We start from the raw sequence: 27,500 nt of genomic DNA, 5'->3' as shown, positions 1-27,500 counted from the left end.
CGAGCATGTGCGCTGGCCGCCGTTCAGCCCCGACACACGTGCGTACAGTTCATCCCTGACTTGTCAGCAGTCCCTTTCCTGAACCTGACCTGTCACACACACACTCACACACACACACACACACACACACACTCTTACAAACACGCCCACGCGCTGCAGCCATCCAAGCGTGACCACAGTCCTCAGGAATGTGACAGTAGCAGATTCTTCTGCCTCCTTCCATCCCTCTGACCTCGTCTATCTCTTCCTGTCCTCATTCTCACCTCGGTCTAACCTCCTCCTGCCCTTTCTCCTTCTTCTCCCTTTAAATATTCCTCCACCACATCACTCCGTTCTTTGCCCTCAACTTCAAACTCTACTGCCTAAAGACTTGAAAACCTAAAGTCTGTCAAGTCGAGCGATGAAAAATGAATGAGACGGTGACAGATGGGCCTTCCTCAGGTACAACATTTAATTATTAAGCCTGTGCTTTGAGAGGACGCCGTCTCAGCGGCTTCGAAACACAGGAAAGAGGAATGTTCATACGTCTCATGAGTTCATTTGTCAGTATCTTGACTTACAATTTGCTTATCATGACGCTGATTCGTCTTGAATGATTTGAGAAACCAGAGATGAATGCCGAGTGAATCTTGGCCTAGCTCGGATTTTGGTTCCTGGATAATAAGTTAGAGCGGACGATGCACGGAGGCCAGATGAGAGTGAGTGGTAAGTCAGGTGTGCTGCACCTCCAAACATACTGGGGGAAGAAAGGAACCAGATGTCTCCTGTTTGCTACTTTATTTAGCTCCTTTCAGAATAAAAAGCTAAAGAGATGAGCAGAAATCTCTCATGTGAATGAACCAAGTCTTTTCTAACTGCAGGAGAAACTTGTGTGTTCATGAAGCTGCAGGAGAAAACAGGTTTTTAAAGCCTTTAACCTGAATTTTGAGAGCCAAAGATTTTTATCTATATGTCCTGTGACCTTCTCTCCTCCCCTTCTTACTTCCTCGTCTACTTTCCTTCTCTATCCCTCCATTTCATCGCTTTCTAACCTCCCTCCCTCCCCCCTCCATCCCTCCACGTATGGGTGTAGATTTCAGGTCAACTTGGCTGAAGACAAACTCTGGATCAAACTCCAGGACATAAATCATGTTGACATTACTACAGGGGTTTAACAGAAGCTTAAACGAAACTCCATTTATCCTCATTTCAAGACGAAAACAAAACGTTGGCAGACGTACAAGACCGAGGAGGAATTACAGTCACACATTCAAAAACCTGATATCATCGATACTGACATGAGGTTAACTGCTAAATAAAGACACGCGGGCATAAACAATAAGACAATATGATTTTGAGCGATTGCTTCCTGGAAGAGTGCATCATTTATTTCGGTGGGAGTCAGGAAACTGAAATGAAGCGCGGAGCGTTAAGTAGCATGTGCACTCGAGGCGGGAACAATGAAGTAACAAACAAACTGTGACAGAATCAAGTGAAGGCTTCCTGCTGCGCTGATGGACGACGCCGCTCCGTGCCGCTTGTTTTTCTTACTGTACGAGATTTTAAAAAAAAAAAGAGCAAACGGTTTTATTCTGAAGGAGGAAACGAGACCTGATTTGGCCTTTAAACCTTTTACACTAAAGACGTAATTTCAATTATGAGTCTGCAGCTTTCTATTATACATTAGTCCAAATCTAATGTACAGAAAAACCCATAAGATTTTACGTTTCACTCGTATTTTCTCTAAACTACGTCTCCATACTTTCTCCAATTTCCACTTTTCCTTCTCTTTTTCCGACCATCTCTCCTGTCCCTCCCTCTGCCCCGTTAGTCTGGGTTACACGGAGGTGAGATGGAGGTTTCCTCCCCCACTGGGCCTCATCGCATCCCTGAGACCGTCTATTACCTCCACACACACACACACACACACACACACACACACACACACACACACACACACACACACACACACACACACACACACACACACACACACACACACACACACACACACACACACACACACAGGCAGAGGGGGAGAGTCTGCTATCCTGTCACTGGATAATCGCTACTGGCTACGCCAGTCAATCTGCACACACACAGAGTCGGGGTGAGGGGAGCAGTTGTCATGCTGTGACATGTTGCTTTTGGAGAGCGAGAGGGAAGCCTCGTGAGGTAATGGTCGGGACACACAAACGTCAGACCGAGGGCAAACAGTACTGCGAGCAAAAGTGTGTGTGTGTGTGTGTGTGTGTCTGTGCTACGAAGGAAACTGAACTCCAGTTAGTGTCAAAGTGAGTGAATGAGAGATGAAGAAAAAGATAAAAGAAAATAAAGGGCAAAATCAAGGGTTTAAGTGGGAGAATGAGGAGTAAGAGAAAGAGAAAGAGCAGATGAGGAAGAAACAAAAGAATAAACTAAGAAGAAAACGGGAAACTTAAACTTGAGTCTGAGATACATTCAGTGCAAGAGAAGAGTCGCTTCATGTGGGATGCTGGGGAAACAGGCAGGTGTAAAGACCTGTGATGGTTACAGCCTGACGCCTGGGTCGCAGCATCTGCGACAGTGCGAGGACAAACCACAAAACAGGAGTGTGTCGCGTCTGGTCCGAGCCGACAGAAGAGCTGCCGTGGCCCGGGGGGGGGGGGGGGGGGGGGGTTTGGCTCTTCGTCGTATGTTGGGGTGAGAAGTGCGGAGAAGTGAAGGTGAGAGAAACAAAAGAAAAGAGGTCAGAAAGAGAAGAAGAAGAAGAACGGGGGGGGGTAAAAGATGACATCTCAAAAAGCAAAAGAGATCAATGAATGGATGGAATTTGACTGTCTGTGGTCAACCAATGGAATGAACCCGGGACCAATCAATGACAAGAAAAGAAACACACACACACACACACACACACACACACACACACACACACACTAGGGCGAAGGTGGAAGAATGCATGCCTGGCGTATGAACGAGTGGAGAAGGGGATGAGTGGAACTCTACTGTTGCAAGCGTTTTTCTGGGGGTATGCCACACCACAACACACACACACACACACACACACACACACACACACACAACACACACACACACACACACACACACACACACACACACACACACACACACACACACACACACACACACAAGGGCCAGCCAAAGGTTTGAAGTAACCACAGACTTCTGAATGTTCTAAATATAGGAGGATTGATAGGATCTGTGGAAACGGGCAGCCTGGGGAGCACACACACACACACACACACACACACACACACACACACACACACACACACACACACACACACACACACACACACAATCAACCTCCTACGCTCACCAAATTATTTAGCAATTGTCGAGAACAGGAGAAAGCTGCTGACAGCTCAGATAAGCTTGTTACAGTGAATCAGCCTTTTTCTCGACAGTCTGAGACGGTTCGCCATAAAAGCTCATGTGTTGCTGCTTTTAGTCTCCGACTCAACCGCTGCAGAGAGCGGCAGAAAATAAGAGCCGGGTCCGGTCAGGTCCACGGGTCAAATGTCAAACCTAGAGTACATCACCATCCATCACAGAACTCGACTTTTTATGAAGTTACTGAAGCAGTTTTCAGCATTTCAGAAGGAAAAGAAATAATCTCTCATTCCAGATTCTCAAATGTGATAATCTGCTGCTATTTTTAGATTTCAGTCTGTTGGTCGAACAAAACGAGTCATTTAAAGACTTTATCTCGGGCTCTGGGAAACTGTGATGGATATTTTTTCTACTATTACTGACTGAAGTTAATTGAATAATTTAAAGGAAGTGAAGTGAAAATAAAAAAATAAAAAAAACTTTACTTTACGGTCGCATTTCCTGCCTCGTTTGCAGGTCAAGATTACGAAATATCTGGAGTTAAATCTAAAAAGATTTTCTCTGCAAGCAGCTCTGTAATGCTTGAGTCAGGAAAGGAGAACAGGAAACAACAAATCTGCTGCAAACCTGCCAAACTGCACACAGACTGGATTCTTCATCATTACTGTGATTTATAACCTGACGATGTTATGGAAGCAACAGGTGTCTGTTTGACCATAAAGTTTAAAAGGGTGTTCACAGGGTGGTCAGGTACTTCCTGTCATTTCTAGTGATTTATGGTTGTTTATATCCGTCATTTAGACAAGAGAAACTTCATTTTATACTTTTCAAGGACTCAGATGTAAATATCAATATGTTGTTGGTGAAAAATAATATTAAACATTTAACTTCCCTTTATCTCTGTGAAGCGTTTTAAAGTTTAATAAACATCCGTCAGTTCATGCCCCGTTTCATTTCCTGTTACTGAAACACACATGAAGGTGTTTGGATTTATCGTATAGCAACAGTATATTAAATATATATTCATACGCACTGAATAAATCCTGTGTATAGCATGAAAATCAGACACTGCTATGTTTACCTCATGCAATAGGAACTTGAGAACTTTCCCATCTGTAAAAGCAAGAGTTGTTTTTCTGGCCAAATGGAAAGAACTTCAGCCTCTTAAGGAGAAACAGTATGATATTTACGTCTGGGTATGAAATCTGAACACTGTTTGGGTATTAAGTGTATTGTGTCTGCAGCACCAAGTCATGGAAACTGTCAAGTACCTGAAGTTCTCATTGATTCTCGGTCTGATTCTTCCTGATTTAAATCCTCCCTTTGTGGGTTTTAGACTGTGGTGGATCTTATACGGCTGCTAAGAGAGATTTAAGATGTTTACTGGACTTTTAAGACGTTTTAATATAACACATAATACAATTTAATACCTATTTCATGGTCATATTCCCTAAAGCCAAGTATGGAAGATGGTATGGCCTGGAATTACTGAAGTGTTTGATATTTTTGTCATTACTTCTGCGCACATTCCTAATTATATAAATAATTAATGCCTATAACGCAAACCCTGGATAAGCAGCAGAAGACAGACGGATTAACCAGTTATAAAATGACTACTTTATTCTGGAACAACAGTACAGGGGATTTCCCTGCCACAGTTATCCACCTAAAATCACAGAGAAAAGCTTTTTATAAGCAACGTTCCTGCCTTTAATGCGCTCCGAGATAAATCTCTGAGGAAGCTTAATCAGTGCTTTTTAAGACTTTAAGAAAACATGATATATACGTTTTTAAAGCAATATGTGATCGGCACCGACACTCGGGTACGGAACTGGCACCTGTGTTTCAGATCCCTGACCTTGATGGTTTTACAGTAAATATGGTGAGAAAAAAAAAAAATATCACAATAAACACACACAAAAAAAAAAATTCACTTTGCACACTTCACTCTGTATTTTACACATGCTGTGTTTTTCAAACTGCTGAAACCAACCGCGTTTTCATCTCCTGTGTGCACTGTGTGTGTCCATCTGAGTATCTAAGAGTATGTGTGTGTGTGTGTGTGTGTGTGTGTGTGTGTCTGTGTGTGTGTCCTGGGGGAACTCCTGTCTCGGCCCTGTCCCAGGACCCCGGAACCTTCCAGAACACCGGGACCCGACCACACAACAAACGGCCCCGTCAGCGTGATTTATCGACCATTCACCACCAGGTCACACACACACACACACACACACACGCACGCACATATACACACAAAGAGACACACACTCCAAAAAGCATCAATCGTGCATATGAGCACATGTCGACACATAAACATGAAAAATTTACCCCGAAGAATGTGGATCTCACACACACACACACACAAAAAGATGCGCTCGGGCAGATGTGTACACACAGGCATGAGGTATGAATGTGTGTGTGTGTGTGTGTGTGTGTGTGTGTGTGTGTGTGTGGGGGGGGGTGCCCTCCTTTTGATATGATAAGAAAGGTTAAGAAAAACAATGGATGAGAGGCCGAAAGAGACAGAAATAAAAGAGCGAAGGAGCTGAATAAGTCCAAAAGGAGCGATGGAGTCAACCGATTCTGATCAGCAAAAGAAAGACGAGAGGAGGAGGGAGGGAGGGAGGGGGGGGGGGGGAGATGGAGGGAAGGGGAAAAGGAAGAGAGGCAAGAAAAGAGAGGATGGAGACAGAGGAAGAGGAGGATGAAGCAAGCAGTGGGAGCAAAGGAGGGAAAGGGGGAAAGCGCAGAGGAGAAGAGGAGGAGGGGGGTAGAAGTAAACATCGATGCCGGATGAATGCAATTTTTTTCTTTTCTCCTTCTCCCCATCTTCCCCCCTTCCTTCTCCTCCTCCGAGCGGGAGAACAAGAGGCACTGCATCATCCCGACAGGCGGAGAAAGAGAAGAGAGGGAGAGAGAAAGAGGGATTGTGACGGAGGGATAAAGGGCTATCCGTCTCTGTCTGTCACCTCATTCATCGTCCCCTGCTCCGTCCTGCCGGCCCATCCGTCATCCGCTGTCACACACACACACACACAAAAATACTGACACACACTTTCCAACCACTTTCACACACTCAACAACAACAACGACGACAAACACACACACACACACACACACACACACACACACACACACACATCAAAGACAGGCAGCAGACACACAAACTTTGACTTGCTCTCCGCCCTGTTTCACACATTCACTGCGATGACACACAAGCAGACACACACACACACACACTCTACGCTCAACTTAACACACAGGTCCGTGCACACACACACACACACTTTCTGCCCATTTTCACAGCAATGATTACAAACACACACACACACACACACACACACACACACAGCAGCCAGAAAAGCCACACAAACTTTCACTCGGGCTCTTCGCCCCGTTTCACACATTCACAAAGATGACAGACACACACACACACACACACACACACACACACTCCGCTCAGTTTCACACATTCAACAACGATGACAGACACACAAACACACACCAAAGAATACACTCGCAAATGGCGACAGCAAACACAAGTTCGCTCACGCGCACTTCCACGCACGTACGCACTCGCCTGCCAAAACACTTTTTTCGCAAAGTCGAAAATACGACAGCGACACACTAAAACACACATGCACAAACGCACTCATGCGCGCGTGCGCACACACACACAAACACACACACACACAAACACACACACACACACACACTCCGCCCAACATCCTGGATTCTCAGCGGAGCCGTCCAGTTCTGTCCCTCCTCTGACTGGTTCTGCTCTGTTTTTCCCAGGACCCGAAACAAGACGTCCCAGCTCACAGTCGGGCCACTTCCTGCACTCGACTGTTTCTCAATATCAGGTCTGAGGACCCTGATCGGCCCCTAAGAAAACTGGTGAAGCGGTCCTAACCTGGAGTCCAAATTTAGAGCAAGTGAACGACAATCTGACGAGTGTTTCCGCCTCAGCTGCTTAAACATTCTCACTGATACGCTGTTATTGCTCCAGTACAGCGACAGAGTTTGACCTCTCTGCTCTACGAGCATCTATCAGCATGACCACAGTGTTTGACCTCAACGACGACGATGCTGGGCTGAAAATGACTTACACAGAGGAAGAAAATGTCACGAAGGAGCAGTTCGGTTTGCACGAGGGAACTAGCTAACACTTCAAACTGATAACAGTTTAGTTCTGTCAAGTAACTTGTTGTTACTGAGCCGTGAACTGCCCCTGATGGCCGTTCCAGATCATATGAGCGTGTGAGTGAATGGGTGAACGTGGCAGGTGTTGTAAGATCGATAAGACTGCAGAAGTGCAGCCCATCTCCCGTTTTGCCATATTCAAGTCCACCCACATAAATAAAGGTCCCTTAACAACACTGTCATACAGGGATGGAGCAGCGTCTGTCTGAGCCACACTGGTAGAAAACTCTCAAGTCATATCATTAAATCTCAATGAGACTTTGACCTGGTGAAATACAGGAAGTGAAGGAGTCTGACACATTCTCCAATAATCTGACATCTTGAAATCTACAGCCGCGTGATTTATCTGAAATCCTGCATCAGACGACCTCGTGAAACAACTCGTATTCATTTCTCACAACCTCTGCTTTTGTTTTCCTGCTTTCCCCCGGTTTTAATCTCTTTAGCAAACGTTTGTTTGTGTCACTCTTAAGCTTTAAACTGCTTAAATTTAAGTTGATTTATGATTCTTTCTTTTTTTTCTCTCTCGAGTGAGTGAAGACGACAGCAGATGACTTGCTGGATGAAACGATGACAAACAAAATGTGACAGGTTATAAAAGGATGACAGCAAACAGCAAGGGAGAATAAAAGAAGTAAAAACAAAAGATGAGAAGGACAGATTTAAGAAAGTAGAGGGTAAAAAAAAAACAAAAAAAGGAAAAATCAGAAAACCAAATGAAGGAGGAAGACGAGGAGGAGAAAGCGTTGGAGGAGGACTGAGGGGGGTGTAAGGGAGGATAGGAGGAAGGATGAAAAGGACAAGGGGGGTGTGGAGGGGGGAGGTAGAAAAAAGATAGCGGAGTGAGAAAAAAAAAAAAACAGAGAAAGAGAAAACGAAGGAGAGAGGACCACGAGGGAGACAAAGACCTACTTGTCTCAAGTCACTGAAGGCCAGAAGCAACGTGTCACCCTGGAAGCCTGCGACCGGGCCGGCTCTGGCAAAACCTGTGGGAAAATACAAACCCGCCCCCCCCAGTCCACCCCCGGAGAGAGGGAAGAGAGGAGGAGGAGGAAAAAAAAGAGGGTGAAAAACTGAATAATAAAAGACCTGGTCGGATTTGCTATGCATCGGGATAGATTGGCAGACAAATGACAGCCTGGGGAGGAGGAGGAGGAGGAGGGAGGAAGAAGAGGGGGGAGGAAGAAGAGGGGGGAGGAAGGGAAGGGGAGGGCAGGGTGTTAGAGTCATGTCGCTGGGTCTTGTTGAAAAAGGGAATGGAGAGTGTGTGTGTGTGTGTGTGTGTGTGTGTGTGTGAATAAGGGAGGGTGTGTGTTTGTGGGTGTGAGAGAGCAAAGGTTTTGTAGTGTATGCGTGGTTGAATGTGTGTGTGTGTGTGTGTGTGTGTGTGTGTGTGTGTGTGTGTGTGTTGGAGATTGCGTTTGTCTTGCCGAACATGAATGTGACAGTGTGAGAGCTGGTAAGCTTGTCAAGTGTGTGTGTGTGTGTGTGTGTGTGTGTGTGTGTGTGTGTGTGTGTGTTCATTTGTTGTTTGTGCAGGGCTTCACCGGCATGTTCGAGAACAGTCGAGAACTGTTGGATTTTGAACCCAGGGTGACGCCTGTGTGTGTGTGTGTGTGTGTGTGTGTGTGTGTGTGTGTGTGTGTGTGTGAGAGCGTCTGTGTGTGTCGGGGTCGTACGGAGTGTGAGCTGGGGTCTTGGCGTCAGTTGGCCCCCGTAAACAAGCCGACTGGTATTCTGAGCGAGGGAACGAGAGAAAAGAGGAGTGCTGCGGAGGGAGAGAGAGCAAGCCTGTAGCTAATCTCTTTCACCTCACAACACACACACACACACACACTCACACACACACGGCCATACACACCACAGCACTGATTACACGCCTGCCATCTTCAGTGACCCCCGTGACACACAAACACACACACACACACACACACACACACACACACACACACACACACACACACACACACACACACAGGGCCTTGCACATGAACTGAAGCTGTGCTACAGTAACTTTTTATCCTCCGTTTTCACCTGCTAACTTTTACCTTTCTCTCTCTCTCTTTCTCTCTCTCTCTCTCTCTCCATTTGAACAAGTCTTCAACCTGAGTGACAACACAGGCCGAGACCAATCACAGCTCTCTATCCGCTGTGACACGACGACATACGTTAGTAATCACGGCGGACTTCCATCACTCTCTCCTTCTGCTTTCCCACGTTCACAGCTGAAGACCTCAGTGCTGCTGCGGTCACCGAGAACTTTTCAAAATAAGAGCGGGAGGGGAAAGAAATTCTAATAGTCATCAGTTTTTACGTTGCGTTTGTTTAAATCCCTTCTCTCAATCTCAGTTTTTTCCTCTTGCCTTTGTTTCTTATTACCTTCATTTCTCCACATTTTACATCATTTAACTAATTTCATTCAGACTTTCCTGAATGAAATCAAGCAAGTTTCTTCTTCCTCTTCTATCGCTCTTTCATCTTGTCCAAACTTAATTCAACTCTCTTGCTTTTATGCTCGTGTAAATATCATCCTCATTATCATATTCCCTCCCTGCTCCCTTACTTTCTTGCCCGTTCACACTCTACTTCTCGTCTCGTCCTTTTTCGCCAGTTTTGCTCCATTCTTCTTTCTTTACACCCCTATGTCCGACTATGTCCATCTTTTTCCACGTGTTCCTCAGTGATCATTTTCATTTCTTCTGTTCCTCCCTCTCTTTTTATCCGTCACAATCTTGAAATTGCTCCCTCTATTTAATCTCTAATCCCTCTTTCTCTGTGCTCTGCCTCACTTCCTCCTCCTTTCAAGCTCACCGTTAATTTTCATTTAATCCCTCCTCTCATCCGTGTATTTTGCCCTCTTTCTTTCTTTCTTGTTCTACTCTTCTTGTGCCCTTTTTTTAATTTCACACCTCTTTCATTTAATCCCATTCTGTCTGCCCTCCTGTCACTCTCCTCACTTTCATCCCTTTCTTCTCTATCCCACAGTTTCACCCTCTTTTTCTTTTAATCTCTTCTAACTTCACTTTCTTTCTTCAACATGATCCAACAGTGGGAATGTTCCTTCTCGTTCACCTCATCATTTTTCATCTCTCTATTTCTTTATTCTACTTTTCGGACCATTCTCTGCTTTTTAACGTCAACCGTTTCTTTCGTTTCTTCTGTCGTCTTTTCATCACTCCCTCTATCCTTTTTCCACATTCTCTATTCCTTTGTTTATTCCTTTCCTTCCTTCCCTTTTCATACTTACTGTCCATTCATTTTTCATTCTTCTTTTCATGAACTCAATGCTCTTTGACTATTTATCCTCCTGTCAAATATTCCTTCTTTGGTCCCTCTTTCTTTCCTTTCTTTCATTTAATACGTTTCTCTGATTCACTTACCTCCTTTTTAAAGGTTAAAGTTTAACAGTCCCTTATTTTCACTTTATTTCAATCCCTCCATCCCATCCTCCCTTTAATCTATCCATCCACCTTCCACTTATCATTTCACCTTTTCACAAATCCCTTGTTCCTATTCCTTTCTCTTTCTCTCTCCATCATTCTTTCATCCTTTTCCCTCCAAATTTAATCCCTCTTTCCCTCCACCACCTCCTTGCTGTCCTTCGGTTTCCTTTTCTCCACCCTTCCCTCCTTTGAATTCTTCACATCCCTCAAATTATTCACCTCTTTCATTTCATCCATTCATCCACTGTATCTTCACTTCCTTTCCCTCCACTTCTCTCCATCCTTTCCTGTTGTTTTTTCCTCTTCTGATCCCAGCTCCGTCTGCCCCGAATAAGTAACTCTGTAACCTCCTAACCCCTCCACAGCACTGCACGCATGTCACTGCACATTATGTCTCACACACACACACACGCACACACACACACGCACACACACGCACGCACACACACGCACACACACGCACACACGCAGACCGTGTGACCCATACTGTGACTCTGAGAACCTTGATCATGTAGAAACCGAGCCAACGACGCCTCTCACTCTTTCATTTCTCTCGCTCCTTTATCTCCAAGAAAACAAGGCGAGGGAGGAGCGAAGGGGGGGGGGGGGGGCAGTGAGGATGCAATGGGAAGGAGGAGAAGGGAGGATGAGGAGACAGGCAAAGAGAGGAAGAGCAAAAGAGTTCGTGTCGGTGGGAAAGGGCCGGAGAAGAAAAAGAGACAGAAGACGAGAAGCTGGAGAGAGAAAACAGTGAGGGAAGAAGAAAGCAGAAAGAGAAGAAGAAAAGGTAGAAAGGATAAAAGGATATAAACGATACTCTCCCTAAACCATAGCGCCCCCTGTGCTCTCAAACGCAAACTGCACACATGACACAGTTTCAAGCCGGTTTCCAAACAAGTAGCATCTGTGTTTTCTGTGATTTCATCTTAAAAGCATCGAATTTTTGGACTCGTCACCTTCCGCTTGCCTGATCGTGTCGTGCGTACGTGTGTGTGGGAGGAAGGAAAGGAAAAGAGGAGGGCAGGGAGGGAGTTGAAGGAAGACAAGTTGTACTAAAAACATGAAAAACTAAACGTGGACACTCACTCTCGCACTCCTTGACGTCGGTGTTGAGCTGGTGTAGAGCTCCCATGGAGATCTGTCGGACCTCCGGGTCGAGAAGGAGCTGCATCAGGGAGGTGGAGATGTGTTTACAGGCCGACATGCAGGCGGTCTGGGCCACTTTACCCTGAAACACAGAGAGAGAGAGAGAGAGAGAGAGAGAGAGAGAGAGAGAGAGAGAGAGAGAGAGATTAGGTCTCCATATATTGTTCCGGCAACTGTGACATCTTTCCGTTTTCCATCCTCCATCCAGAAATAAAAAAGTACATCGTCTCCTGACGACTGAACCAGAAATGTTTTAGTCTTGAGAAAAACAAAACCTTTCCATGGACTGCACGTTGGTCAGTCAGACCAACAGAGACGTGCATATACTGTACGTTAACATATTTTAGTTTGAAGAGACCCGTTGAGGTGCACTCACTTCCTTTGACCCGAAAAACACCAGACGACTTAAACACTGTGTTTTTAAATAAAGTTGCGTCTTACTTTTTTATCATCTCTGCTGCCTTACAACCGCATGTGACGTGTGTTTAACTACACACACACACACACACACACGCACACACACACACACGCACACACACACACACACACACACACAGTGGTAATCAGAATTTGATCGAGTGCACTTTATCACAAGGTTTTTTTAGTGTATGAAAACACAGACACAGACACACACACACACACACACACACACACACACACACACACACACACACACACACACATACACACACACACACTGAGCGTTAATGAAGTATGCTATGTTCAGGTGCAGTCAGGATGATGAAGGAGCATAATAAGAATAAAAGCAGCGGATGAGGAAGTACATGACAACGCATTAATACCAAAACCAAAACATGTGTTTGTGTGGCTTTGATTGAGCGTGTGTGTGTGTGTGTGTGTGTGTGTGTGTGTGTGTGTGTGTGTGTGTGTGTGTGTGTGAGTGTATACTGTGGGTGCGTGTGCAATGTCAGTGACTAGCCGTGGCCTCGATCTTGACCTAGACGTCTGCATTCCAACAGAGTGAAGCAGAGAGATGAAAAGGGGAAGAGGGAAGGGGCAGAACACGAGGTAAACGAGGAGTGAAAGAGTAAAAGTGCAGCAGGGGAAGGAAAAAAAAAAAAAAAACACAAAGCCGTGAGTGAAAGTGAAGAAATCCACAGCGAAAGAACATGTTTTGTCTTCATGTAATCATTAAATAACTCAATTGTGTTTCCACTGAAAACTATTTAAAAAAGAAACCATCTGTGATTTCTGTCCTTCTGTGCGAAATAAGCGGCAAAAACAAAACAGGAAGTGAACGTCCTGAAGGCGCCAAACGAGACGTGGCGTCGATGTGTGCCCGACACAAACGCGCCTTCAGGTGATTGACAATACACACCAGGCTTCTCAGGCCAGCCGTGTATTTTTAATAACCTTCATTAATCACACAGTGAGACTGGACACGTATGTAAACACACACCACACACACACACAGGTCAGACAAACACACAGGTAATTTAGCTTTAAGTGTTGGCGTGAACCTGTTATAATCATATAATTACACTGTGTGTTTACACAGCTCTGATCACACACGTGACTGTTTCTAAATGTTGTTTAATTATGTTTGTAAACTGTCACAGTGAACGTATCATTAACAGGCGTTTCACACAAATCTGTGCATTTGTTATGAGTTGGAAGTTAATCAGCGCACACGGCATGTTTTCTTCTTTTCTTTGGTTGCTCTCACATTTAAACAGGAGTCAGTTGTATTTTGTCAAGTAATGGGGCATAAAATTGCACTTACAGTAAAAAGTCATTTATAATTCAAAATGAAAAAATAAAAATTTGGTTAGTAGAGGTTTATACATGTATCTATGTAGATGATCCGGTGTTTTTATAATCAATGTGTGACCAAAGAAACATACTATATCTCTAATCTAGTCGATTGTCTAGTTTATGTGAAAAACCACCAGCTAATGCAAAGAAATGCTGGAAAACATATTTATATTCCTGTAAAGTGATCTCGAAAAAATTCAGAGAAATGATTCAGAGGAACAATCATACTCTGTGAATTTCCTGGAACATCCCTCCTTGATTTCCAAATATATAGAAGTAGTTTAGCAATCAAAAAAATGAACCCTAATCTGTAAATCCAAGTTTAAATAACACGGTAAAAGACACTTTATTTTAAATTCTTGTCTTTCATTAACAAACAGTCTAAATAAGTAATTTCTTAATGTTCGTGACAAACTTTAATATCATTTCCTCCGTTCTCCAGGCAGCAGCTCAACTCGCTGCCGCTGTAATAAACTGGTTTCCCCTCGGAGATCCATAAAATTCATCTTATCTTATATAACAAACCCGACAGCAGCAGAAAGATCCCATTGTAGCAGTGAGTGAACTGAGGTCCACCTCCAGGAAAGAGTCTGGAGCGCAGTTCATTCAAGAGGCAGCCCTCACCTCAAAGGGAAATCAAATTACACACACGGCGCACACGTGCGAGCACATATGTTCGAGAAACACACACCTACGACTGGCCGGATATCCTCCAATACGATGCTGGCCTCTGAACTCTGTACGCGCACACACACACACACACACACACACACTCTCCACACAACCCCAGGGGTCAATTATCATAGGGTGAGATTGAGCGTGAAATGGGCTAATTCTATTTACATGTCCTGAACCTGGGCAGACTGACACACACAAAAACACACAGGTAGGTCTGTCTGACAGAAATGGCGTTGTCTCAGAGTTCAATACAGACAACTGGGAACGATTAGCCTGGGGCGGGGAGGAGGGAGGAGGAGGAGGAGGAGGAGGAGGAGGAGGAGGAATGAAGATAGGGGAAGAAAGGAAAAGAAAGAAAAGCGAGGGAAAGGAAAGGAAAAGAAAAGAAAACAAGGTACAGGAAAGGAAAGGAAAGAAAGAGGACAAGTGAGGAGAGGAAAGATGTTGAAATGTGAAAGGTGAGGAAGGTAGATGAGGGAAAGAGAATGTGAAGAAAGGAAAGGGGGTGGTGGGAGGTGAGGAAATTAAAGAAAAGATAAGATAAGTAAGGTAAAGTCAAGACGAGGAAAGGAAAGGAAAGGAAAAGGGAAGAGAAAAGCAAAGACAGGAAGTGGAGGAAAGGAAGTTGAAGTAAGGGAAGGAAAGTCAATCAGAGTAAAGGAAAAAACTCGAGTGGAAAGGTGAGAAAGGGGAAAGAAAGAGCAGGAGTGAAGGTGAGAAGGATGGAGGAGAAGTGAAGGAGAGACAGTTAGGGAGTGAACACGGCACCGAGCGATGCCGCTTCTCCATCCTCCGACATCATACTAAACCTCCACCTCTCCCTTCCAACCCTCCTTCCAGCTAACGAGAGACGTTCATCAAAGAGCTCATTAAAAACTACTCAGCTGCTAACGGCTGAACAAATAGACAAAAGAGAAAGAAAGCAGGCGAGGTGGAGGGAAGGAGGTGAGGGGAAAGGATGGGGACGAGACTGGCGGGGTCAGGCGGAGAAACAGAGGGGTGGTGAATGATCAACAACGAGGAATGAAAGGGGCGACGAGGAAGGAAAAGGAGGAGTAATGAGAGGAAAATATGCTAATAAACACATCTCTCTGTCTCTCTCTCTCTTTCTCCGGGACTATTTCAACTCTCAGGAGCTGAAAGTTTAAATTTGAAGCTGCATGAATCAATATTTTTGTTGTTAATATTGAATTAAATGACTGTGTGTAACGTGAAAGCGAGTTTTAAGCTCATCTTTAACCGTATGGTTCGGGCACTGCTGATGTTGCTTGGTGTATAAACGAGCATTTATTTACCAAAACAAACTTCATAAGTAGTTAATATGTCTGTAATGTCTGTCTAACAACCTCTTTGAAGTTCTTCTGCCCTCTAGTGGCCACACGCAGGATAACGCAGCTGAGAACGTGCTTTCTCCATCAAAGCTTCTTACTATCCGTGACGGTTTTCTCCATGAAGACGGACGTTTCTGACAAAGTTACGGTTTCTACTGTGTTTTTCACGGGTCAGTTTGAAAAACAGATGAGGGTCAGGAGGGGCGGGGAATGGTATTTTTCGAAGACGTAGAGACTCATAACAGCATCAAGCTAAAGCTTCTTTCATCGACTTAAAACTGGAACAAAACAATGAGCTGAAAGATGCTAAAACGCTCTGAGTACATCACTATGAACGACCCCTTTCACAACACATTTAGTCATTTGACCAATTGTTAATATGATGATATTGTATTATAATATAAGTGCAGCTTTAATACTTGAAACTAAAACAAGTTTAACGAAGCTTCTAACGCATCCTGAAAATCTTGTTCCGATCCAGCGACAACAAAAACATTTGTGTGTGTGTTTGTGGTCAAAAACAGACGTGGTCAAATATTCAAACACAGTTATTTTCAGGGTCTGTGTGTGGTGAAACACATTATTATAGTCCTGTTCAGTTAACTGTGCTAGCGATCGCCATTGACAATGACAAGTTATTTACAAATGCTGTGGTGATCTGACCAAGGCAGAGCAAGTACGATATAACATCACATAAACACAACGAGGGTTCGATAACATATTTTGCAGGGGATATTTCCACATCTGAAGCTGTGTGAGATCATGTTTGTGCTAAATCTAGACTCAAAAGGCTCTTGACAAATCTGTTAGAACAACCAGAACCTCATATGTGAAGGTTTTCAGTGTAACAACAGATCGATGAGTCTCCAACAAACTGCGCCTCCCGTTACGGACACAGCTTGTGCTCTCAGCTGGATTCAGCCTCGGCCTCATAACGCTAGAAGCAGGCCGAGTGAGAAACACAGCAGCACGGTAAGTCAGTGCTTCACGATGCCATAGCGCAGTGATTCACAACTCCTGGAAGGGATTCGACACGGTGTATAATATGCTCTCTGTCCATCCAGAAACCTGTCAGTCAAATGAACAGCAAGTCAGGGCAGCCAAAAGTCAAGAGGTGGGATCACAGCACAAAAAAAAAAAAAGGATACTGATGTGCGACACCCCAGAGCTCTTTGACTAAATCTGAGGCAGGGAATCTGAGAGTGACGGAGTGAATCTGAAGGGTTACAGGTGCTTATTCTGATTCATGACCTGGAAAACAGCTGAAAATGGGAATCTACTTATGTGTTTGGGAATTCAGTTCACATAGTCAACCTCCAAATCACCGTAAAGGGAGACGCTCCAGATTTAGTCTTTGTGGAACAATCACAGATTGCTGCATTACAGCAGGTATTTGTTCATGTCACTCAAGAAACACCACAAAAATGAAGTCTGGACTCGGGGCTTGGATGCATTTTTGTGAATGTTTTCTCTTTGAATGTAACCTTGACACACACAAAGAGCCAGTGCAAGCAGCTTCACTTCAAGGACTGGAGACCACATTTCATCTGACTGACACCAGGGTTGGAAATGTATTTTTGTCTAGTGGAACAAGTAGTAAATACTTTTTTCTTTTTTCTTTTTTTTACTGGCTTTTTCTTTAGATTTCATTTTTTTATTGTTTAGAAAGTGAAGACCAGACGTGGTCTTCAAGATTGCATAACCACATCAGATATAAAGGATTAAATATCAACTATTTTACAGAGTAAATAAAGTTTTAGACTAGAGCAGGATCTCCAAATGACGGTGTAACCTGCCAGAGTTTCTGGTACATTAGCTTAAATGCAAACAATTGGTTAGCACTGGCTGGTGGCAGGGTTCGATTTCCCTCCCTGGTTGGGACAGAGATTTGAGCACATGAACACATATCAGGCAAACGTGCAGCACTTCCTTTACATCTCACATGCTGGTTGGTCAACTCTCAGGTGTGTGTGTGTGGGGGAGGGAGGGGTCAAATTTGGGTTAAACAAGGTCAGTCAGGGGTTGGTACAACATCACTCCGTTACCACAACAACCCAGATACTCACCGGTAAGGTAGCGTGTTCTATTGGCGTTCCCTACGGCAAGAAACATAAACCGGGACATTTAGCGCATGGCAAAACATTGATTCTGGTGTGTTATTAATGGGAAAAATGAAAACTGAGGGAGTGTAACAACTGCATGGAAACAAAGCTCCTCAATCAAAACTGCTGCGAGGACGTTGGCGGCTTCCTGCACCACGGTATTTATTGCACACGGGCCCCTGAGATGTTGCTAATCTGGCTTTATGTGGCGACGTGCTGAAGCACCACGGAGAACTCCTGGACACACGGAGGAGAAGCCGCCGCCAAAACCTTTTCAGTGCGCTTCAGAAAAAAAAAAACGATCAAGGAGCTTATAAGTCATAAAACTGGAGCGCTACGCGTCCAAAATTTTCTTTCTAATTTTCATATGATTATTTTCACTCCTGAGACCTTTTCATGCCTCTCTCCCCCCCGTTCCATCTTTAAATCTGAGCTCAATTCGATTATGAGTATTTAGCTACGTCGCGCTGACCTCTGAGTGGTATTATTAGCTCTTGGACAGGGCAGCATATTCCCCTCTAGTGAGAACTGGGACGGTGAACGTGTCTGTGTACCCTTCTCTAAAGTTGTTTAAGAAATATGAGCCTGCTGAGTTTTCCTCAGTGCACGTCTGCTTCCAACTGGTTAAATTCAGAGCTGTTAAAACAACCACATGAGCAGAAAACACACACACACACACACACACACACACACGCACACACACACACACATATATGGAGAATGTGCCAGATCATTGCAAGAATGTTGCTGCGTCACCGCGAGGCCTTCACTCCATTAATATCGGTGACGGGTCAGTGTGTGTGTTCCTGCGGGTTCTCAGTGTGCTTATTGTTAGTTGCATAACCTCTCAGGTTTTATTTTTTAGTCATAAAAACTTTTTTAAAAAATCACTTATTCCTGGAATCTTGATTTTCCTCCAATATCTGTCATACACTTCAAATCTTCTGAGTGGGCTGGAGCCTCCCCAACATCTGCTCCACTCTCTACCACGTATTGCATTTTCTTATCTCATATTTCCTTGTTTTACCTTAAACTTCAGCTTATCAGGGTGTGATTTTTACCATCAACAAAGATAAATAAAGAGATGGACGTAGCCTCCGTGACGTCACCCACAGGTTTCTGAAGAGTGGTTGCGAAGCTCAGAGTGAGCTGCTCTGCTGTCGCCATCTTGGCAGTGAAAAAATGGGCAAAGAGGTGGAGCTGAGACTTTAAGTCTTAATAAAATTTGAACATCTGAATTAAATAAGAAGGAAGAAGAAATTAGCTCTAGAGACCAATACCATTTTTTTGTACCAACATGTTTATTTCTGCTGTAAAAGTTGGACATTTTAACATGGGAGTCTATGGGGATTGACTCGCTGTTGGAGTCAGACTCTAGTGGTCGTTAGAGGAACTGCAGTGTTTGTTGGCTTCATTTTTCACCGCTTGGATTTTACAAACTAGAATCTATATTTTCTCTCCATTTTTGAGGCTGCAGTCGCACTAGAAGACGCAGCGGTATAAGCAGTGTCAGATTTTGGTTCATTAAGACCCGTTTACCGGAGGTACTGCAGATTTAGCAGAATTAGTGCTAGTAATGGTAAAGCAGCACCAAACTAGCAGTAGTGGCAACAGTACCTAATAGTAGCAGAACAAATTTTTTCACTCCTGTCTGCTCCCTTCAATAGTATCTAATTCATTTCTGAGTAACTCTACTCTTTTATATGATCACCTCTGTTTCAGAGGGTCATACCACCCAGCTTTTTAGATCCATAGCATCTGATCTACTTAGGAGGCCCCACACTGCATGAGTGTGTGTTAACCTGTGTGTGTGTGTGTGTGTGTGTGTGTGTGTGTGTGTGTTGGGGTCATGTCCGGGGCTCGTGGGGGTGTAGGAAAAGCTTCTTAGAAGTGCTGGAAAACACTTAGCTCAACCACTGTGTGTGTGTGGCCTTATGGCCTTGTGACCCGCTTTGGCCAAATCTCTGTGCGCAATTATCTTACAGCTCGCCCGTTTGTGTGTGTGTGTGTGTGTGTGTGTGTGTGTGTGTGTGTGTGTGTGTGTGTGTGTGTGTGTGTTTGCAGTTTTTTTTTTTTCTAATGAAAACAGAGATAAAGATTCAAATAAAGAGCTTAAAACTGAGGAGATATTTTGAGTGACATGTCATTGTTAAAAATAAACTGAACCGAAAAGACAACTTTACAGTGAGACAAACACATCTGGAACCTCTGTCCAGTTCACTGCTCGATATATTAGTAGGAAACTACAGTTCTCCAACCCTCATACACCTTCCTGTCACTTTTTGAAATGAAACGATGGTCACATGATCTTTCAAAAAAGAGGCTGGCAAGTCGACACTTTCGGGTGTTAATTGGTGTTAAGGATTCCAAAACTTATCAATTAATCCTGATTATTAACACTGTGGCCTAAAGCTACTAAAATACTCTCTTTTCATTTAGAGCGGCTGCTACAACAGGAAGTGATTACGATGCTCGATGTGATGTCGTATAGCTGCTGAATGATTTGTTGTCTACACTCTACACTGTTCATGGTGCAATATCAAATCCTTATGGAGAGCATAATGTCATTGCAGTCGGGCTGTAGAGTCAATAGCCGGAGCTGCTGTGTAATCTGGTGCTGCTGACCTGACCAGCTCACCCTTTAATGAGCTTAACGGGCCCCATGTTAACGATCTAACCCGTAACAAGCTGATACTCTAACGAAGTAAAGCAGATTGTCCTGCCCTGTGATGTCTCATGCTAACATGCAGAGTGAGCTTATATAACACACGTCAACACACACACTCACACTGAGGATGTGGTCGTGTCTACGTGTAGCAGACACTAATGTTCCAGGTTTATTTCCTGTGGACATGAAAATGTATAAATCAGTTTAAAACCACTATTTTCATGACATCATAGTATCATAGTTTAAAGGAATAGTGCAACATTTTAGCAACAGATTAGTAATAGACCGATTAATCAGGCCGAGTGAGATAATCTGTATTAGCTGAAAAACATATCTGCAGACATACGTACGTGTTAAATAAATATTAATTAATTAAGTTCAGCTTTTTTGTGTCTCGGTTCAACGATTTCAGCTGGAAAAGGCATTTTTTGCATTTCACTTTCACTGAAACAAATTAAAAATGATGACGATGTGATTTTTGTTGGAGCTTGTACCAAACAAATATGTTGCTTTACATCTGGAGAATACGAGGCTGAGGCGTCTCTGTAGCATCCCAACGCTTCATTTATGGTTCGTAATGACACATTCTACCTTAACCTTCCTTAAAATTGCAGCTCTTGCTATTTAGATATTGCAATGGGCCATATTTGTTAAGATTAATTGTTCAACCCTCATTATTATAATGATTAAATTGTTGTATTTTATCAGATGCAACTGAAAAACCCACATCAGTCGACCACTAATACAGATATTAGAGTGGTATTGGTGTGTGTGTGTGTGTGTGTGTGTGTGTGTGTGTGTGTGTGTACTAACAGGCAGGTTGGTGAACACGCTGAAGGTGCTCTTCAGAAAAGCGATCAGGTCGATCAGGTAGTCGCTGGCAGTCAGAGTCCCGCCTCCCTGCACCGCGGCCAGCCAATCGTAATCAGCCAGCTGCAGGAACTGGTCGATCTTGGCGTTCAGGCTGGTGTAGATCTCCGCCTCCGCCGCATGACGAGCGTCCTGCAAGAGGACACCAGACACCAGACAGAGATCAGAGAGGACAGAGCGAATAATGGCTGTGTGTGTTTGTGTTGCATGCTGGGACAAAACAACAAACTGATGGAAAAAAAAAAACAAGAGTGTGTCTGTGTTTACCTTAAAGGTGGAGGTCCCGTACAGCTTGGTAGCGTTTACTGTGTCAGGAGGAACATTGGTGATGTTTGATATAAACTCCTCCAGGAAGTGGCAGCTCTGCTCCAGGTGGGTGGTGTTAATGATCACCTGCACCAACTGAGTGTAAACATCCAACAGACAGAGGACACAAAAATGACACCGGGAAACTTCAGCCATGTTTGATATAAACTATTTATGTCTCTTATTTAAAAAAATAATCAAACCATTGAATATAAACGTATAATGTTCCTACATGTGTGACTGTGCTGATTACATTATGACATTATGTTTTCTCAGTTGCTGCCGTGACCTTTACCTTCATTTCCTGGGAAGATCTTCTTTTATTTATGAGAAGATATCGTAATAATTAATTCGATAAGATTAATTCCTCTGCTGAATAAAAGTGTTTGTCTACAATAATCAGTCCAGTTTGACTTAATGCTTCATAAGCCTCCATTTGAACATCTGTCTTGATACACTGCTCGTTACTCAGGAATTCAGCTCCGTTTATGATTATTAAATGAAGGACGCAGAGTTACTGAATTTTCCACAACATGCAATCTTATCATTACATCCTGTTCTGAGTGTTTGGTCTCTAGGGCCGATCATGGAGCATGGAAACAAAACGCATGGAGAATGAAAATCACAGACAACAACAGGTTGATAAGGGGAAGTGTCTTTTTTTCTTTTTTTTCTGTGTCGGTAAATGAGCTGGAAATGTTGAGAATGACCGTTCTGAGCAACAGAGTTACACTGAAGTTGTGCAAACAACATTAGCTTGTTCCCTCAGAGATTATAACAAGCAGCAGGCTGGGGTTTTTACACACTGGACACACAGACACACACACACAAACACACACAAACACAATACCTCTGCCAGCCCGACATTCTTCTTTTTAATGGCGTACTGCAGACAGTGGCTGAGGGTTCTGGTCAACAACAGATTTGTCGACTTGCGGATCATATCGTCGACCTCCGTGGAACTGAGGACACACACACACACACACAGACACACACATATAAACACAGAAAGACAGAGAATCAGTGACTGTGCAGAAGCGATTTCTTCCATCCCTTGCAGAAAGCTGCTGCGTCTGGAAGCCAGTACAAACAGTTTAAGTGAATTTCTCTGTCTGCGAGTCTCTCCATTTGGAAAAAGTTTAACTGTCAGCCAATTCAAATGAGCACATCACCATGTTATTAACTGTCAGGCTCATTAGAAGTCTACCATTGGCTTAAGCCTCTTGATAAGACTGCAGCTTTAACATAAGCTTAACAACTCAAAAATAGCAATTTAAGACTCAGACTATTACAAATCATTGAAATGACAGACTTCTGGAAAGCTAGATAAAAATCCAAAAACCTATTTTTGAATTCTGTCACCCTCCTTGATTATTTTCTAAATATATTTACCCACTCCAGTCCTCTACCAATTTTAAATAGTCATAAAATTACCACCTCTGTACAGCCAACAAAGGATAAAGACAGCCTGCGGGCTGCTGAGTCTGAAATGAGCTCAGATTTCCTGTTAAAACAAATTGTTTGATGATGGATAATCAGACCCACTTATACAAATCTCTGACATACTATCAGTTTTGTTATGTTTGAAATGTGGGTGATGTTCAGTGAAGACATTCCTGCACATTGTGGGGAGTCTAGTGTGGTTTTTCATGGCAGCGTGCGTCCCTGGCAAAGCATCACCTGCTGTTTAATAACTGGTTCAACCTGCATAAAGAGCTGAACTGAGGCCTGTGTGTGCAAGAGGTTGAACAGACACACACACACACACACACACAGGAAGGGGGACAAATACTGACACACACACACACACACACACACACCATCAAAATCAGTCAGGACACATTTCAGAAGGTTGTAAATACACAAAACCCATTTTATAGTGCAACACACATGCACACACAAAAAGGTCGGAGGAGGTCAAACACACATCACGCAGAGAGGGATAATCAGCGGAAACGTAAGCGATCGCTTTCTCCCACTGAGAGACGATGAAGAGGAATCTGTGTTTTGTGTGTGTCTTAGTGCATGTGTGTGTTTGTGTGTGTGTGTGTGTGTGTGTGTGTGATTCCAGAGCCCTGTGGGTAACAAACACATTCCAACCAAATCAGTAAATTGTGTGTGCCTGGAATTCAACCTAAGCACACACACACATGCACACGCACGCACGCACACACACACACACACACACACACACACACACACACACACACACACACACACACACACACACACACCGTGTCGCCTGAGGGAGAGTGAGAGGTGGAATTCCAAACTCACTTTGTTTCCAAAAAAGCAAAGGAATCCTAAAAACGTTCCGACGATTCAGAGCAAGGGGGGGAAAATTCCTGGAGCGGCAGAAGTGCAGAGTGGACAAAAATTGTATGTGTGTGTGTGTGTGTGTGTGTGTGTGTGGAAAGTGGCAAAAAGTCAATGTATGCTAGTGAACTCTAGCAAGCATGCAGACACACACACACACATATATATATATAAATATATAAATATAGACACACCGCAGAATCCAGATTGAATTTCATGATATTTACGCCACCATCAGTCACAATAAATGCACAGTGGTCGACGCTGTCAAGATGAAGCCAAATGGCTCCGGTGCAGGCGTGTTTACAGCACAGTGAGCGACGGAGGGAAACATGCAGAGGTATTTGCTAAAAATACACCAAGAGAAACAACGACAACAACACACACACAAAAAAAAAAAGAACACAGTCAGCAGCAGTGAAAACAGTGAAGGGGTCAGAGCACACGTAGCCAGGAAGCCACAGGTATGCACGTACTGTACCACGAGACACAGTGTAAAGGAACGTACACACACACACAACACACACACACACACACACACACACAATGTCCTAATCCAAGTGTGGAGCAATGAGTGACTGTGATTCGTCGCGGTCCTCACATTTAATAATAGAAATCAACTGCGGTCATCAGTTTGCAGCCAAGTCGACCCGGCTCCCTGTATGTGCTGACGTTTGGAAGATGGACAGGTTGAGTGAGTGAGTGAGTGTACATGCTGTTTCTGTGTATGTGTGTGTGTAAATGTGTGTGTGTGTGTGTGTAATGGCAGGCAAATAAGAGTTCCTCTCATATTTTTCTCTCACCCTCAAATGGCTCCTTAGCACGACTTTCTACGTCACCCGTCACTGAAACAGCAGTTCTCACAGTAAATGTCACTGTGGTTCAGCTCTTCAGCGATGTGACTGGAACTATGTGAAATTAGTGAGTGGCCACTATGAGGTCATGTGGTACAAAACGCACAGAGAACTCCCTCTAAAGTGGCAGCGGTACCAGCTTCGTAAACACAGGCTGTTTGTTAAGAAACACGAGTATCGGTTACGTAGTTGTATAATGTTTAGGTTACAACATGGAGGATTAGTGCGAGAGCTCAGAAGCGGCGCCGTACAATAAATTACAACTGATTCACTGACAAAAACTTTGTCGCATATCAGAGCTCAAAATTCTAAGTTAGCATGACGAGAAGCTAAAACAAGTGCTTAACCAGAAACGTACACATTTAACCTAAGAAAAGATGGTTCCAGCATATATTCATGTCTTATGACTGACTGGAAACCATTAACTTTGCACAGCAATTTATGGTTTATAGAGCAGAGTCATACAAAATTGGATGGTCTGATGCAGCTATTTTAATATGTTCATCTCTTTTGAATTGTCAACACAGTCAAAAAGTTGCTGTGACTGAATCTTTTGACCACGATTCTTTCCAAATCAACTGAATATGAGCAACAATTCATGTTCATAACAGGTCGGTCGTACTTTTCAGAGAACCACTAATGACGCCGTTACACCACTCGACAAGCTAGCAGCGCCAGAGAGACATTAGGACTTGACAAACTTAACAGCATCACTAAATTACGAGATGAGCCATTAGCTGAAGTCCAACCAAAATGTCTCCTTTAAAGTCTGTGACTGGTTTAACGGCGACTCCAGAACAAAACGTACCACCTGTGATTAGCGGGAACTGGACACCAGGCTGCATCGAACCAGTTTTAAAAGCACTCTGGCATCAGGTTGACAGCTGCTGGATCTCAGCTGGAGAAATCTGCGATCTAACAGCCAATTCATGGCCGAGATTTGACTAGATTGTCTCCTCTTGTGTGGAAACCGTGGCCACAGAAGTGTTATCGCCTCCACTCACAGCTGCTTGTTTTCTTCCCAGTCTTTACCTCGAACAGGCCGGGGGTGAGCGAGCATGCTCTTTCTCAGAAACACCCTGCTTCATATTCACGGCTCCACACATTCACACCCACAGTCTTCTAAAGCTGGACCGGAGCTTGGGGTCGAGTGTGAGGATCACGGAGCATCCGTTTGTTGTGTGGCAGCTCCAAAAACAACAAAATCAACATAAGGTGCTGGTTCCTTACTCTAAAGTTAACCTGCAAGCTCCTGGCTGTGGGCCCAGCTGTTCTACCTCCAGGGTACAGGTCGATGTCCTTCCCACAAACTTTCATGCCAACATCACCTCATCTCCTCTTCCTCTTAAAACATCACAGAGCTGAGCAATCTTCATCACTCAAGCTCCTGCCAAACCACCATCCAGGTCAAGTGGAGTCTTTGCTTCTCGAACCGTGACAGAGAAAATAACAGACAACCGTAAGTCTGAGTGTGACTGGATGAGAATTACTGTGTTTTCTCAAAGGATGAAAAGTAGAAACAACCGCTTTCAGTTTCCTTTGTACGCCTCCTTAAAGAGACGTTTCCTTCATTTTGAGCGTTTGTATCGTTGCAAAATACTACAAGACACTAAGGCAAGAATTCACTTAAGACCTGTGTAGTGTAACAGGATGCCATCTTGTGTGTGTAATCAATTGAGAACACTTCCAGAAATATTTTTAAAAAAAGTAAATAACTCATTAATTTAAAAGGGCAAAACAGAGATATGCAAATGCTATTAAATGTATTAAGTCTCTTCAAATTCTGTAGGATGCAACGGTCCACCGTGAGTGTCTATGCAAAGTTTAATGCCAATCAATCTATTTATCGTTCAGATATGATTAGAGCCACATCAGTAGTGTGGTTAAAAATATGTAGATTCTCCAACAGACATTCACTTGCACGATAACAAAAGAAGAGTAATGCATCTAGAATGAAGTAGAAAAGCAGCAAAACACACGCGCACACACACACACACACACGCACACACACACACACACACATACACTCCATTTCCGCCAAATCAGAAATGTGAACAGAGGTTAAGGTCAGAGGTCGGGGGGGGGGATCAATGACCACAATCCTGCTCCATCGTCCCGTCTGCATCCGGACCTGTGCGGCTGTATGCGTGTGCGTGTGTTTGAAGCCGGGCAGGAAGGCGTGCCGCTGTGGTAACCAGATAGCAGGGTGTGCACAACCGTAGAAATCAAGCCAGGTCAAATAGTGGAGTCATTACTCTGATTGAAAAGAGCGATTAGTGCTGTCTGGTCAGCAGGAGACCAGAGAGAAACTGTTACTTGAAAAACATCTGTCTGGGACATTGTGGTGAGTTTAGACGGAGTCGAGTTATTTAAGTAATCCAGTGAATCGGAACAAAGCAGACTGTATTCATGGAAACGTATCCTCAAAGCAGCAAGATACCTGATTTTATGACTTTTCTTTTTCTTATATTGACTTATTTTGTCATGTGTAACAC

The 27,500-nt window shown here is 43.8% G+C and overlaps 1 protein-coding gene across 3 annotated transcripts in view; it reads right to left on the bottom strand.

The window, feature by feature from the left end:
- exoc6b (exocyst complex component 6B) overlaps nucleotides 1-27,500 on the bottom strand; it is an 86,243-nt gene that overhangs the window by 18,149 nt on the left and 40,594 nt on the right. The window contains exons 16-21 of one of the 3 annotated variants that reach the window (XM_056369249.1): nucleotides 22,686-22,797; nucleotides 21,797-21,931; nucleotides 21,473-21,661; nucleotides 17,956-17,985; nucleotides 12,045-12,186; nucleotides 8,428-8,501 (exon numbers count right to left, since the gene is read on the bottom strand). In XM_056369249.1, coding sequence (XP_056225224.1) covers nucleotides 8,428-8,501; nucleotides 12,045-12,186; nucleotides 17,956-17,985; nucleotides 21,473-21,661; nucleotides 21,797-21,931; nucleotides 22,686-22,797 — 682 coding nt within the window. The remainder of the gene's footprint in view (nucleotides 1-8,427; nucleotides 8,502-12,044; nucleotides 12,187-17,955; nucleotides 17,986-21,472; nucleotides 21,662-21,796; nucleotides 21,932-22,685; nucleotides 22,798-27,500) is intronic. The other 2 variants (XR_008826616.1, XM_056369250.1) reach the window with 2 other exon arrangements.

Source organism: Seriola aureovittata, chromosome 23 (genome assembly GCF_021018895.1).
Source record: "Seriola aureovittata isolate HTS-2021-v1 ecotype China chromosome 23, ASM2101889v1, whole genome shotgun sequence".
Lineage (NCBI taxonomy): Eukaryota > Metazoa > Chordata > Actinopteri > Carangiformes > Carangidae > Seriola > Seriola aureovittata.
Note: the sequence above shows the minus strand (reverse complement) of the source record. Positions and strands in the feature narration are given on the sequence as shown.